General features: G+C 54.6%; 1 protein-coding gene across 1 annotated transcript; it reads left to right on the forward strand.

The window, feature by feature from the left end:
- The first annotated feature begins 110 nt into the window (after positions 1-110).
- PHGDH (phosphoglycerate dehydrogenase) lies at positions 111-14,267 on the forward strand. Its single transcript, XM_028732178.2, has 12 exons — positions 111-289; positions 6,120-6,271; positions 7,595-7,660; positions 8,308-8,362; positions 8,476-8,574; positions 8,755-8,887; positions 9,565-9,713; positions 10,530-10,682; positions 11,221-11,353; positions 12,636-12,763; positions 13,162-13,384; positions 14,039-14,267. The coding sequence occupies exons 1-12, from the start codon at positions 149-151 to the stop codon at positions 14,185-14,187; spliced, it is 1,581 nt and encodes a 526-aa protein (XP_028588011.2). The 5' UTR covers positions 111-148; the 3' UTR covers positions 14,188-14,267.
- The last annotated feature ends 375 nt before the right edge of the window (positions 14,268-14,642 follow it).

Here is a 14,642-nt window from a genome sequence, read left to right on the forward strand (position 1 = left end):
AGGAGGGCCGAGGGAGGCCGAGCCCCTGGCCGGAGGGGCGCGGCGGGGCGGGGCCGGCCTGCTCCAATGGGGCGGCGGCGGCGAGAGGCGTCTTTAGGGCGCGCGGCCGAGCCTCGCCTTCTCCGGCGGCGCGAGCGGCGAGCGGAGCATGGCGTCGGGCGCCGCGCTGCGGAAGGTGCTGCTGAGCGACAGCCTGGACCCGTCGTGCCCGCGGCTGTTGCGCGAGGCCGGCGTCGGCGTGGCGGAGAAGGCCGGGCTCAGCCCCCAGGAGCTGCTGGCCGAGATCCGGGTGAGCCCCGCCAGAGGCGAGCGCGGCGGGGGGAGGTCCGAGGGCAGCCCCGGGCAGCCCGGAGCATCCCCGGAGCTGGAAGGGGCAAGGCTCGGAGGAGAGAAGGGCGACAAGGGGTTTGGAAAGAAGTTTATCACGTGAGCATCTCAGGGTTGCCCCTCCTTTTGCAGGACACGTCCTCCTTTTCATGGGTATGTAAAATGAGAATCCTCCTAGTGATCCATAGTTAAAAGCAGAAGTCGGCAAATGTGTCCTCTTTTTTGCTCTTCAACATATGGCAAACCTGTATTGGAAGAAAGCAAGGTTCTGCAGTGACCCACATGCCGTCAAGGCACTTTGATAACTCTGAAAATGGTTGGGTTTTTTAGTTCCTCTTCCAAGCCTGAGACAGGGAGCACCAGGCCCTAAGAATGCCTTGGGCAAGGCAGAAGAAGCGCTGGCAACCCCAGGAAATGGAAGAGTTGGCATTGAGCCATCTCTTCTTCAACATTCCTGGTGTGGGCCTGCTTTCCCTCTGGCTGAGCTGCTCACACACTTGCCACAACTCTCCACCAGCTCACTCAGACACGGGAGAAGAGACCTTTAGAATGGGGAAAGCGGTGGAAAGAGGAGAAAACTTCAACAGGGAATGGGACAAATACAGACTACACTTAAAAGAGCTCTTTGGCAAGCTTTTAGTCACTCTTGCAACATTACAAAGACTTTGGATATTTTGGAGGACCATAATGTGGAAAAAGTATAATGTGCAGTTGATTTAGATATACAGTGGTACCTCGGGTTACATACGCTTCAGGTTACAGACTCCGCTAACCCAGAAATAGTACCTCGGGTTAAGAACTTTGCTTCAGGTTGAGAACAGAAATCGTGCTCTGGCAGCGTGGCAGCAGCAGGAGGCCCCATTAGCTAAAGTGGTGCTTCAGGTTGAGAACAGTTTCAGGTTAAGAACGGACCTCCAGAACGAATTAAGTTCTTAACGCGAGGTACCACTGTACAGTCATACCTCATGTTGCGTCCAGGTTACGTGTTTTCGTGTTGCGTCCCACGACAACCCGGAAGTACAGAAATGGGCTACTTCTGGGTTTTGCTGCTTGCGCATGCACAGATGTGCTAAATGGTGCCGTGCGTGTGCGCAGATGGTGGCACTTCGGCTTGCGTCAGTTCCATGTTATGGGCAGGCCTCCAGAACGGATCCCATCCATAACACCAGGTTCAACTGTATAAAGGATCCACAGAGGGAAGGAGGGGAGTCCTAAGATTTGGAAGAATCTTGTTTTATTTTAAAATTTAAATGTGGTAAATGTGAGTTTATTTTGTAAAATCAATAAAAATGATTTCAAAAAAAAAAAAGAAAATGCAGAGACATTTTGATATCGAACAGTTAAAACTTGGTGTGTGAAGTTTTTGACATCATGGATAAAATGCAAAACAACTCTAAAGTAAAAATTGTAATTGTTCGGGTAGTTTATCCAAGCACATGCACACAACTCTTCAGACATGCTGAAATTAGGATGCTTGCATTTTTCATTGCCTTCATTTTCTTTTCCTATTTTGAGATATTTATAAGTTTTGATGCCTACATATACCAGATCTCAACCAATTTAGAGCAAGTGAAAGTATGCAGGGGGGACTCATTCAGGAAGCCCCCTTCCTTGGGGAGCTCACCTTCATTTCTGTGGGACTGGAGGAGAACATCACATAGGGTTGCACCCCTTGTTCCTTATAGTTCACTGTTGCCCTACCACAGATGTTAGGGAAGGGCAAAAGTGTCTTCAGGTTGATCGCTTCTCTGCCTTTTCCTCTTTCATGGTCCTTAGCTTTATTTATAGACAATCTCCCATTCCCATTTCTCACAGGGAGGGGCTTTGTGGGAGAACCACTGGAAAATATTCCACCATGGAAAACTGCTGTTTTGTTAAAATGTGGCTGGCTGGCGCTAAAGAAATGCTGCCTCTCCCAGTTTTTTGTGCTTGTTTAGAACAGCCGAAGGTGCAGAATATCTGCTTGGTTTAGCCTCAGTTCTTGTGGAACGGGAATGAAACTTGCCTCCACCTGTCTGATTTTACAGCACACCTCTGAATTTGAAAGACTAATAGCAGAGAATTTGATTACCGTATTTTTCGCACGATTGGACGCACCGGACCATAGGACGCACCTAGTTTTATGGGGGGGAAATAAAGGGAAAAAATTTCCCCTTTATTTCCCCCCCAAAAGCAGGTCAGGGAAACCGAACCAGGTAGAGGAACAGCGGGATAGTGGCGCTGCGCCTCCCTGCTGTCCCCCAAGCTTGTGGGGCTGGCCGATGTCTGTCTGGCGGGCGGGGAGCTCTGCTTCAGGGCGCCCCACCCGCCAGGCAGCAGGCTGCTATCCGCAGCGTGGGGAGCCCTGTGGGGAACTCCTGCAAGGTTCCCCACTCTGCGGATGTATGCCTGGCGCGAGGGGCGCTCTGCTTCAGGGCGCCCCACCCGCCAGGCAGCAGGCTGCTATCCGCAGCGTGGGGAGCCTTGTCGGGAACTCCTGCAAGCCTCCCCACTCTGCGGATGTCTGCCTGGCGCGAGGGGCGCTCTGCTTCAGGGCGCCCCACCCACCAGGCAGCAGGCTGCTATCCGCAGCGTGGGGAGCCTTGTCGGGAACTCCTGCAAGCCTCCCCACTCTGCGGATGTATGCCTGGCGCGAGGGGCGCTCTGCTTCAGGGCGCCCCACCCGCCAGGCAGCAGGCTGCTATCCGCAGCGTGGGGAGCCTTGTCGGGAACTCCTGCAAGCCTCCCCACTCTGCGGATGTCTGCCTGGCGCGAGGGGCGCTCTGCTTCAGGGCGCCCCACCCGCCAGGCAGCAGGCTGCTATCCGCAGCGTGGGGAGCCTTGTCGGGAACTCCTGCAAGCCTCCCCACTCTGCGGATGTCTGCCTGGCGTGAGGGGCACTCTGCTTCAGGGCGCCCCACCCGCCAGGCAGCAGGCTGCTATCCGCAGCGTGGGGAGCCTTGTCGGGAACTCCTGCAAGCCTCCCCACTCTGCGGATGTCTGCCTGGCGCGAGGGGCGCTCTGCTTCAGGGCGCCCCACCCGCCAGGCAGCAGGCTGCTATCCGCAGCGTGGGGAGCCTTGTCGGGAACTCCTGCAAGGCTCCCCACTCTGCGGATGTATGCCTGGCGTGAGGGGCGCTCTGCTTCAGGGCGCCCCACCCGCCAGGCAGCAGGCTGCTATCCGCAGCGTGGGGAGCCTTGTCGGGAACTCCTGCAAGCCTCCCCACTCTGCGGATGTATGCCTGGCGCGAGGGGCGCTCTGCTTCAGGGCGCCCCACCCGCCAGGCAGCAGGCTGCTATCCGCAGCGTGGGGAGCCTTGTCGGGAACTCCTGCAAGCCTCCCCACTCTGCGGATGTCTGCCTGGCGTGAGGGGCACTCTGCTTCAGGGCGCCCCACCCGCCAGGCAGCAGGCTGCTATCCGCAGCGTGGGGAGCCTTGTCGGGAACTCCTGCAAGCCTCCCCACTCTGCGGATGTCTGCCTGGCGCGAGGGGCGCTCTGCTTCAGGGCGCCCCACCCGCCAGGCAGCAGGCTGCTATCCGCAGCGTGGGGAGCCTTGTCGGGAACTCCTGCAAGGCTCCCCACTCTGCGGATGTATGCCTGGCGTGAGGGGTGCTCTGCTTCAGGGCGCCCCACCCGCCAGGCAGCAGGCTGCTATCCGCAGCGTGGGGAGCCTTGTCGGGAACTCCTGCAAGCCTCCCCACTCTGCGGATGTCTGCCTGGCGCGAGGGGCGCTCTGCTTCAGGGCGCCCCACCCGCCAGGCAGCAGGCTGCTATCCGCAGCGTGGGGAGCCTTGTCGGGAACTCCTGCAAGGCTCCCCACTCTGCGGATGTATGCCTGGCGCGAGGGGCGCTCTGCTTCAGGGCGCCCCACCCGCCAGGCAGCAGGCTGCTATCCGCAGCGTGGGGAGCCCTGTGGGGAATTCCTGCAAGGCTCCCCATGCTGCGGATGTGTTCCCGAAGCGCCTGGAGCTCTGCTTTCAGGGCGCCTGGCGCTCCGGGAAGCAGTCTGAGCGGAGCGCTAATCCCGAAGCCCCAAGCTGCGGGATTAGCGCGGCGCTTCGCTAGCCCTGGGAGAGCCACGCAACGTCGCGGGGCTCTCCCAGGGCTAGCGGGACCTTGCCGGCACCCAGAAGCTTGGGGCGTGCTGTGCTCCGCACGCCCCAAGCTTCTGGATTAGCGCGGCGCTTCGCTAGCCCTGGGAGAGCCACGCAACGTCGTGGGGCTCTCCCAGGGCTAGCGAGACCTTGCCGGCACCCAGAAGCTTGGGGCACGCTGAGCTCCACGCACCCCAAGCTTCGGGATTAGCGCAGCGGTCCGCTAGCCGTGGGAGAGCTGGGTCTCCCACGGCTAGCGGATAGCTTCCTGAAGCCTGGAGAGCGAGAGGGGTTGGTGCGCACCGACCCCTCTCACTCTCCAGGCTTCAGCGAAAGCCTGCATTCGCTCCATAGGACGCACACATATTTTCCCTTGCTTTTTGGGAGGGAAAAAGTGCGTCCTATGGTGCGAAAAATACGGTAACTTTCCTCTTGATGTGTCAGCGTTCAGCACTCTCTGCCTTGAGCCACATTGGCTGAAAACACCTTCCTCATCCCTTTTCCAGCTTTTTCTGGTGAGGAGGGTGACAGTGTTCTTCTTTGCAACATAAATTGCAAAAGCCAAACAACAGTGCATTTGTACATGTGTGTGTCTGTGCACACTGTCTATACTCCATGCCACTGAAAGCCACCCCAGCTGAATGGCAAGATTCTGCCCTTGTGGAATGGGCAGCCTTATGTGGCACTATTGTGTCCATCCTTTGTGGCTGAAAGTAGCTCCCAGATGGTCTTGTGAGTGAACTTGACGATCTGTCAAGGGGCCCAAGGGAGGAGGCTTTTTCCTTGGGTTCAGAGGGTTAAAGCCTCTCAAAATCAAAGCCAGCACCCTGAATTGTTTGAGCCAGGCTGAGGGCACAGACCCTGGTTCAATGGACTCTTGGCTGAGCCCTGTTGATAGGCAGCCAGTTGCTGAAGTATCTGGGCAGCCATCAGAGGCCAGCCACCCCATGCAGCCTGCGTGGCAGTCACTGCAGAGCACCTGGAATTTTGGGTTTTTCTGGCCATATTTTGGCTGCACTTTTGACTTTCTGCCTTAGCTCGGCTGCATTTGGGGACAGATGCTGGGGTACCCGCTTGGCATGGAGCCCTCAAAGCCAGGCCTCACCTCATCATGGTAGAACAGCTTCTTCCCCCAGGTCTACTGCAGGAGAGAGATCCCAGAACTGGAAGCAGATGGCCTGCTACTGTTACCTAAAGGTGGGACTTCTTTGGGAGATTTTGTGCCCATGGTGCCATAGTGCCCAACTTGACTTTTGCTGACTCTTTGCTCATAGCGCAACCCTGGTCACACTTCTGTGCATCTCTTCCCATTCTCTCTCTCACAAGGGGCTGTGTGGCTGGAGACTGAGCTGAGGAACTGCTGGCATATTATATCCACAGATGTACCTATCAAGAGTCATTATTTACCTCAGTTCTGCACCTAGCGTGGTCTAATCCTGCCTCCCTTGGCCTTCAGACATTTCAGAGTCAAACCCCCAGATAATAGTCCTACCCTAGTAGCTACGTTTGCATAAATTAAAGCATGGCATTCAAATTTCTGAATTTGCATACCGTAATACGTCATTCATGCACCTTAGAGAATTTGGCTATTGGTGCAAAATATTTGTTGCCTTGGCCAATGGTTTCAATTTTTTAAGCCCTGTTCCTCCGCCAGCCTCCCTGCTGGCTTCTGGTTCTCCAGGCAGCCCTTTGCTCACTCCTGCTGTGATTTCTTTAGGACTGCGATGGGCTCATTGTGCGATCTGCCACCAAAGTGACTGCAGAGGTCATCAATGCTGCTGAGAAGCTGCAGGTCATTGGTAGAGCCGGGACTGGCGTGGACAATGTGGATGTCGATGCCGCTACGAGGAAAGGAATCCTGGTCATGAAGTAAGCCGCTTCTCACATGGGCGCAGGGGTGTCACAAGATCAGAGGAAGCCTGGCAGGAAGGGTGTCCAAAGAAGGTGGAGGCCAACAACCTATTAGTTCAAGACCCCCCAAGGTATCCCCCCCACATAGTCACACACGCACAACGTAGTTCATAGAATCGTAAATTTGTAGGGTTCGAAGGGTCATCTAGTCCAACTCTCTGCAATGCGGGAATCTCACGAAGCAGCCTGTGACGCTCCAAGGAAGGGGAGTCCACCGCTTCTTGAGGGTGTCTGTTCCACTGTTGAACTAATAATAATACTTATACCTCACCCCTATGACTGGGTTGCCCCAGCTAGTCTAGATAGCTTCCATCATCATATAAAAAACACAGTGAAACATCAAACATTAAAAACTTCCCAATACAGGGCTGCCTTCAGATGTCTTCGGAAAGTCATATAATTGTTAATCTCTGACATCTGATAGAAGGGTGCTCCACAGAGCAGGCACCACTGCCAAGGAGTACCAGAAAACAAGCTTGTTTAATCTTCCATGTGACAGCCCCTTAGATATTTGGAGATGGCTATCCTGTGTCCTCTTAGTCTCCTCCAGGCTAAACAGACCCACCTCCCTCAAGCGTTCCTCATATGGCTTGGTTTCCAGTCCCTTGATCATCTTGGTTGCCCTCTTCTGCAAACATTCCAGCTTGTTTTGGAGCTGGGCTCTCTGCCAAAACATTCAGTCCCAGGGACAGGGATTTCCCCCTGTGGTTGAGCTGTGCTCCCTAGTGCCATGTAACTTTGAGTGATCCTTGGCATGGCAAGGGGGGAGGGTGAGCTGTACTTGTCTCCCTTAACCACAGTTAACACTAATCATATTTCTCAGTTCAGCTATATTGGGTAATTGCAATTTACTGAAAATTAAAGCAACAGCTTCTTCCTCCTAACTGCACCACAGGAGGAGAGGGAGCAAAGTATTATTCTGCCTGTGAGGAATATTTCAGGTGATAACACATCATGCTCATTAGGGGGATTGAGATGCATTGCTAGCTTTGCCCAAATTTGTACCAGCAGAACTTGGGAGGAAAGTTGTCTCATGTGTCCACAGGGAGTGGGGTGTGTGTGTGCCCAGACACGGAGCTTCTGAGTACTGACCTGTGCCTTGGTGGGCAGGTGTGGGTGAGCCCTAAAGGTCTACACAAGAGGGATGCCAGGGAGTATTTGCTGTCTCTGAAGAACAACAGGCACAGAGTTCACAGCTCTCATTGTGGAAGAGTTGGGGGGCCTTGAAGCTTTTTGCCAGGGGCTCCACCCAACTTCCTCTGCTTTTATTTTGCTCCTCAGCACACCGACTGGCAACAGCCTCAGTGCGGCCGAGCTGACGTGTGGCATGGTCCTGAGCCTGGCAAGGTAGGTGATGGGGCTCTGGGAAGAGAACAAGGCCTTCCAGAAGCACCGGCCGCACCGCACTCATCTCTTTGGGCTTGAGAAGAACCTGTAGCTCCCCCCAACGACATGTTTCACATGGAGCTGCACACTCTCTGTGCAGACATACTCCATAGAACTAGGGCAGCCCCCTTCTTGTCACAGAAAAGCGGCTTTGGAGGGTGCCTCACCCTTCCCTCCTGTTATTTTTCTGCTGAAACCCATCTCTTCAAGCTACACGTTCCCATGCAGAAAAGGGCCCTCGCATTCACGTCTGAAACCCTGATTGGGAAAGGGGATGTTTTTGGGAGGTGGATTCTAGAAGAATAGGGAAAGGGTGAAGCCATTCCCTGCCACTGTTCTACTCCAAATGTCCTCCTCCTGCAGTTCCTTTGCCTCATAAGAAGTAGCTGTTAGGTTTTGTTACACAAACACACTTGTGAAAATTTCCATAGCTGTGTCTCTTTTGGACACAGGCCATTCCTACCTTTGGGAAAATGAGCTTCCCCCACAACCAAAACAATCTTAAATCTTCCGCACCAACATGTCCAGGAGAAGAAGACATGCAGAAGGCTCCTCTGCTGTGGCTTGGGCCCTTGTTGGAACCTGCTAAACGGAGTCTTTCATTTCAGGCAAATCCCACAAGCTGCAGCTTCAATGAAGGAAGGGAAATGGGATCGAAAGAAGGTAGGAGGCTGGGTTGGGGTCTCCATCTCCCGCTGCGCTGCTGGGGCGCAGGAAGGACGCTGCGCAGGCAAGGCCTGCCATCTTCTCACATGGAGGTGTGCTTTTTGCCTTAGTTCATGGGGATGGAGCTTCAGGGGAAGACACTGGGCATTCTTGGCCTAGGCAGGATTGGACGAGAAGTGGCTGTCCGGATGCAGTCCTTTGGCATGAAGGTAAGAATGCCCTTACAGAGGGGGACCACTTGTGGTCTGGAGGAGGCACATCCTGCGGCCCTGATCCGTTGCCTTCTCAAGAGGCCCTGTGCCTCTCTTCCATGCTGGGGGTGTTGAGATGGGGTGGGGAATCTCAGCGACCTTAAAGAGCTCTCGGTCTCTCTCCGCCTTGGCCTTCAGACCATAGGCTACGACCCCATCATCACTCCCGAGGAATCTGCTGCTTTTGGAGTTGAGCAGCTGCCTTTGGAACAAGTCTGGCCGCTGTGTGATTTCATCACCGTCCACACCCCTCTGCTGCCTTCCACCACAGGTAAGGGGTGCCCCTGGGGGCTGCCAGAGGTGATCCTGCAGGGTCCTGAGCTGCTTGTGTGCCTGCAGAGTGCTCCACTGGGAAGCTGCCTGGTTCCACCACGAATGGGGCAGCAGGGCCGTGGGGGAGGGGGACTGAGGAGCCCCCACAACTTGCTTGGGCGTGGGAAGTTGGCTGAAGCAGCAGAGGCAGCCCAGCCTTCGCATTGGAGTGCAGAAGGTGGATCATGGATGTGAGGGAGGAAGGGTGCTGCCAGAAAGAAAAGTCCGTGGATCGCCTCAAGTGGGAGACATACAGCTGGTACAGAAAGGCAGCAGGGGAAAAGCTGTATTGTTGCTGCCATAATAATAACAACGATGTTTGCCTGATGTTTGCCTGATAGCAAAGAGTTAATATGCAGGAAAGCGTCAGAAACTTCTCCTGGCACTCTATGCATTTTTCAAATTTTTCAACTTTAGGATTAGAAAACTGCTTCCTTCTTTATGAAACTGAAAGCTTGATTTCCAGGATGGCACCCATCCACATTTGGGGGTGTGGTAATCATAGGCGCGCAGCCCAAAAGCCCCCCAGGGGATGGTGGGCTCGCTTTGCCCTCCCCCTCCTCAGGAAAGCTGGCTGCGGCTGGAGTGGCGTGGGAGCTGTCGCCAGCTGTGTTTTGACGGCTGCCTCCTTTCCAGGGCTCCTGAATGACACCACCTTTGCTCGGTGCCGGCGTGGGGTCCAGGTGATCAATTGCGCCCGAGGAGGCATTGTGGATGAGGGTGCTCTTTTGCGGGCCCTGCAGTCTGGCCAGTGTGGGGGAGCAGCCCTAGATGTCTTCACAGAGGTGAGGTGCTTGGGCATTGGATTTCGTTTCCTGGCTTTCCTTGGGGTGCCATCAGGATCTCTTTCAATGCCTCAGGCTGCACACGAGCCCTTCTTGCTTTTGTGTGGCTGTTGGAATGCCAGCATGTGGCAAGAGGGTCTCATCCAGTGCCTTAGAGCAGACAGCCCTTCTGCTCCCCTGGCACAGATCAGCCGCACCAAAGAGGCTCATGGAGGAAATGCTGCTGGTGAGGGAAGCCTTTGGAGTGAGCGCCTGAGCCTTGCCAGGACTTTGCTGAATGTGGAAGCATGAAAGGGCTCCAGGACTCCTCCCTTGGTTCCCAGAGAAGATGGCTATCTTTGCAGCCTTGGGCTTGAGGGTGTGAGAACAGAAGAGCGTGGCTGCTGGATCAGGCCTGGGGCTCATCTTGCCCAGCATCCTGTTCTCACAGGGGCCAACCATATGACTGTGGGAAGCCAGCCAGCAGAACAGGAGTGCAAGAGCCCTCTCCGCTCCCGTGGTTGCCAGCAGTTGGCCTTCAGTAGCATGGCTGCCTCCTGGCTGGTAGCCCTTGATAGCTACTCTCCTCCAGGAATTTGCCTCGTCCTCTTCCAAAGTCCTCCATACTGGTGGCCACCACTGTCTCCTGTGGGAACGATTGCCGTAGTTTAACTCTGCGCTGTGTTAAGCTTCCTTTTGTCTGTCCTGAATCTTCCAACATTCCCCTTCACTGGCCGTCCGCGAGAGATCAGCTTGGACAAGGGAGCCGTACGAAATGCTTTGTGGCTACAAGGCAGGTCTTAGTAACCGACTCGGCTCTTCTTCTTCCCCCTCCAGGAGCCACCCACGAACAAGGCCTTGGTAAACCACCCCAATGTCATCTGCTGCCCCCACTTGGGTGCCAGCACCAGAGAAGCTCAGAGTCGCTGTGGCAGGGAGATTGCAGTGCAAATAGTGGACTGGGCCCAGGGCAGGGCACTGGTTGGCGCCGTGAGTCCTTCTCTTCAGTTGTTCTTCTTGTTTTTCAATTTATAAAATTAATCTTAATATTGGTTTTTAGTTTAAATCTGTGGTTTATTTTGGGGTTTTTTGTTCTTTTTTGTTTTGTTTTCTAAAATTTGAGCTTTTTAGCAATTTAAGATGCAAAATAGCTGTTCTGCAAAGCATGAGCATGTTGGTTTTCTCAACGCTTGTTTAAAGACAAGCTTGTTAGATAAAGCAAAATATTCTGCAGTGCAACTCTGCAGACTTGCAGAGTGTCACGTGGCAGTCTGGCTCAACTTCTTTGCAAAGCAAGTGTCCCGCTTTGATCCCGCAAGCTCAGCATTTGCACTCTTCAACTGCCAATATCGCTGCTTAGCAAATGATAGCAACAGTAGAACTGAGCCCAGGCAAGGTCTTTGGATGGATGCCTGGGTAGGTTTGCAGGAAGGCAGAAGGAGAAGGACTGCCCTTCATTAAAAGTGTTGTTGTTGGGGCTTGGATCCCAAGCAGGAGAAATGGAGCAGAGGTTTTTTCTTTCCCTCAGGTCAATGGCCAAGCTCTCCACAGTGCATACGCACCTCATACCAAGCCATGGATTGCCCTGGCCAGGGCCCTGGGGACTGTGCTGCAGGCACTGAGCCACCCAGTGAATGGAGACGTTCAGGTTGTCACTCACGGTGAGAGGAGAGTTCCAGGAGCAGCACTGGGCTGGAGATCCTGGCGGGTTTTATTTTTCAAATGCCTAAGTCTATTTACCCCTCTGCTTTTGCTCTCTCACCTCTCCTTAGTGCAGGGTTCTGTGTTCTGGTGCTTTAAAACCCCTTCTTCATTCTGCATGAAAAACAGTTGAATTTTGCAACCCATATCAATGAGTTTTTGCCACTCATGAACCATTTACTTTTAAGGCAATTGCTGCAACCATGATGAGTGTTTTTCTATATGTAGGAACATCCAAGGTTCTCAGGGAGCTGAATCCTGTATCGGGTCCTCCTTTACGTGCTGGTGCAGAAGACACAGAGCCCTGCTTATTTAGCTACCACAAGGCTGAGGAAACCTCGCTCTGGTTGGGCTCCCAACTCCACACCAACGCGGCCCACGGCCAGCACGGGTCCTGGGAGCTGTAGGCCCAGCCTCAGGGGGGGGGGCTCAGGTCCCCCCCCCATGCTCTACCAGTTGTTCTGCAGCCCTCTTGAAAGCGTCTCCTTTGTCTCCTCCTCTGGCCTTTCTGCCTCCTCGCCATGCTGCTTCACCCTCCTGCAACTTGCCTATCGCAGGCCCAGCGCTCTGCCCTGCTGCCTTGGGTGTGTGCTTGCTCTTCTCCCTCCTCCCTGCTCTTCTGCCAAGTCCACAAGCTCTTGGTGGGGAGAGGCCTGCCCCTAACTGCCTGCGCCCCCCTCTGCTCTTGCTGCTAAGGAAACATGAGCCGCTAACCGGTAGCAGTCTGTCATGGGTGGGACTAACGAACACACAGAAGAGATGAGAATGTGCTCCGCTGCTGCAGTGTTGCAGTTGAGGAGAAGCAATGGGATCTTGATGTGTTGCTGCAGCTGCAGTGAGGCTTGTGGGCTTGTTGACCGGCCCTGATGCTGACCCTTTAACAGCAGCCTGATGGCTGAGCAAGTGAACCTTTCCCGCTGCTATTTAAGGTGCCAGTATGGGGCCTGTGGAAAGGGAAAGGGGTGGGGGGCTGTTAGCCCACCCGGCGGCTTTTGTCTCGCGATTCCCACTGGAGGGGAGCTAGTGAGAGGCAGCAGCCCCAGTGTTGCTTTTCACAGATACTGCCAAGAAGCAAGTCAGGCCCCAGGGTCCTGCTGACTGGGGTGTCTGGTTCTGGCCCAGCCCTTGATCAGATGGTCCGGTCTCTTCATTGACTCGTCTTCTGGTTGCAGGGTGAGGACAGGACAGGAAACACGCAGGACACTTTTAAAATTAACTGACCATGCCTGTCACACTCACTAGGCGCAACCTTGCAGAAGGCGGGCAGCTACCTGAGCCCTGCCGTGGCCATCGGCCTCCTTAAGGAAACTGTGCAGAAGGACGCGAACCTTGTCAATGGGCTTCTCCTGGCACAGGAATCTGGGCTGAAGGTACGTCTGGTGCCCTCCGCTGACAGGTCCCTAGGGCGGCTCCTTGGGGAGCCTCGACATAGCAGTGGGGTCTTTGAGCCTTTCCTTTGGTCTGCTCAGGAAAGGGTGGCATCTCCCCCCCCCCAGGCATGGTTTTTATCTTTGCAGCTGCAAAACAGTCAGAAACTCAACTGGTGCAGCTTCCTCAGCACAGATATGTGGCTCAGTTTCACATACTGAATTTCTGCCCATTGAGCAGATTTTACACTTGCCCTCTCAGCAGGGGCCCTGCCTCTCTCTCTTGCTCCATGATGGGCAAGAGCTGAGCTCGCCTCGAGTTCCCCAAAGAGGGAATCTGGAAGCAGATCTCCTCTGCAATGAACAGGCTCTGCATCTCTTTTGCCATTTCCCCCCTGCAGATCACCACAACCCACAGTGGCAGAGCCCTGGGTAGTGACGAGGCCCTGCTGCAACTTTCTGCACAAGAGTCACCCCATGTGTTAGTTGGGTCTGTGGAAGGCAGCACTCCTGTCCTGCATGAACTCAGTGGAGCCGTCTTCAAACAGCACGTTCCCCTCTCCGGCACTCTGCTGTTCTACAGAGCCAAGCCCTCTGATGCCAGCCTGTTGCCAACCGTCCTTGGTAAGGAGAGGCCTCCTCTTCCCTTTCAGAGCTCCCTAATCTAACAATTGGCATGGGGAAACCCTTGTCTCTCACTCTCCGGGGCCGTGTAACAGAAGAGTGCTTTGCTGGGACGGAGCTTGTCAGGCCTGGAATTGCCCCTCTCCTGCCAGCCACCCTGCCCAGGGGCTGCTGCTCCAACCCTGGAAGGACATGTGCCGATGCCTGAGGGTTCTAATGCCCCACGGATGAGGAAGGATTGGGGTGAAGAGGAGGAGGCAGGGATCCTGGGTGGGATGAACAGGAAATTGGAAACCTCTGGGGATGGTTGGGTGAAGACACCAGCAAGGAAAACCTCAAGGGTGGGGAACAGATGCAGGGAAGGGCAGGTGCAGAGAGCAGCTGTAGACAGGTAAGGGAAGACGTGGTCTCTCTTTCCCAGGGAGAGGTTTGTGGCTTCCTTGGGAAGATGGCCACACCTGGGCACTCCTTAAGGGGCGCAAAACTTCTCTTACCCAGCATACGGCCATGACTGTGTCCCATTATCTGCAGCCCCAATGTTTTGTTAGATCTTATTCCTCCCCCAATAGAAGCCATTTTAGCCAAACAGAGCAGTCTGATCTCACTATATTTGTCTCCTAGGATGCATGGACTCAAATGTTGTTTTGTTTGCAGGGCTGCTGGGGAAGGCAGAGCTGTTGTCATACCACCGTTCCGGCACCGTGGCTGGGCAGGCATGGAACGTCCTGAGTGTGTCTTCTGCCCTACAAAACCTCCAGGAGCTGAAGCGACACGTGACAGAAGCTGTTCAGGTTGCCCTTTAAGCTGTGGTTCAAAACCTGGCAGGGCCAGCAAGTTTCCTTAATTAAATGTTGCACATTCCAATAAAAAGAATTTGCAAAAACTGCTGTCCATCCTTGAGCTACAAGAGCCGAGGGGTAACATTTTTGTTGATATCGGTCTGTCTTGAGAGACAATGGAGTGCACCTCCAGGGGTGAAGTCAAACCGCTGCATTAGCAGCCCTGAAGTGACCTCTCCAGAGCACAGGCCTGGGCAATGTGTGTGAAGGTACTGGACTACCCAGGTGAGAAGGCCCCTCTTTCGGCCTCGCTGAGGGGGTCCAAAGGAAAGCAGAGCACTGAGGCAGGCTGCAGAAGAGCTACCTCCTGTGGCTGGCATATTTTTTATCACAGGGATTTATCATAGAGTTGGAAGGGACCCTGAGGGTCATCCAGTCCAACCCCCTGCAATGCAGGAATAGGCAGCTGTCCCAGACGG

Source organism: Podarcis muralis, chromosome 5 (genome assembly GCF_964188315.1).
Source record: "Podarcis muralis chromosome 5, rPodMur119.hap1.1, whole genome shotgun sequence".
NCBI lineage: Eukaryota > Metazoa > Chordata > Lepidosauria > Squamata > Lacertidae > Podarcis > Podarcis muralis.

Bases quoted from the DNA above. Each gene is read 5' to 3' on its own strand.
- PHGDH (XM_028732178.2), top strand. From the start codon at position 149: ATGGCGTCGGGCGCCGCGCTGCGGAAGGTGCTGCTGAGCGACAGCCTG. The intron at 7,661-8,307 runs GTAGGTGATGGG...CTTTCATTTCAG, and splicing joins ATGGTCCTGAGCCTGGCAAG to GCAAATCCCACAAGCTGCAG. The intron at 12,764-13,161 runs GTACGTCTGGTG...TCCCCCCTGCAG, and splicing joins CACAGGAATCTGGGCTGAAG to ATCACCACAACCCACAGTGG.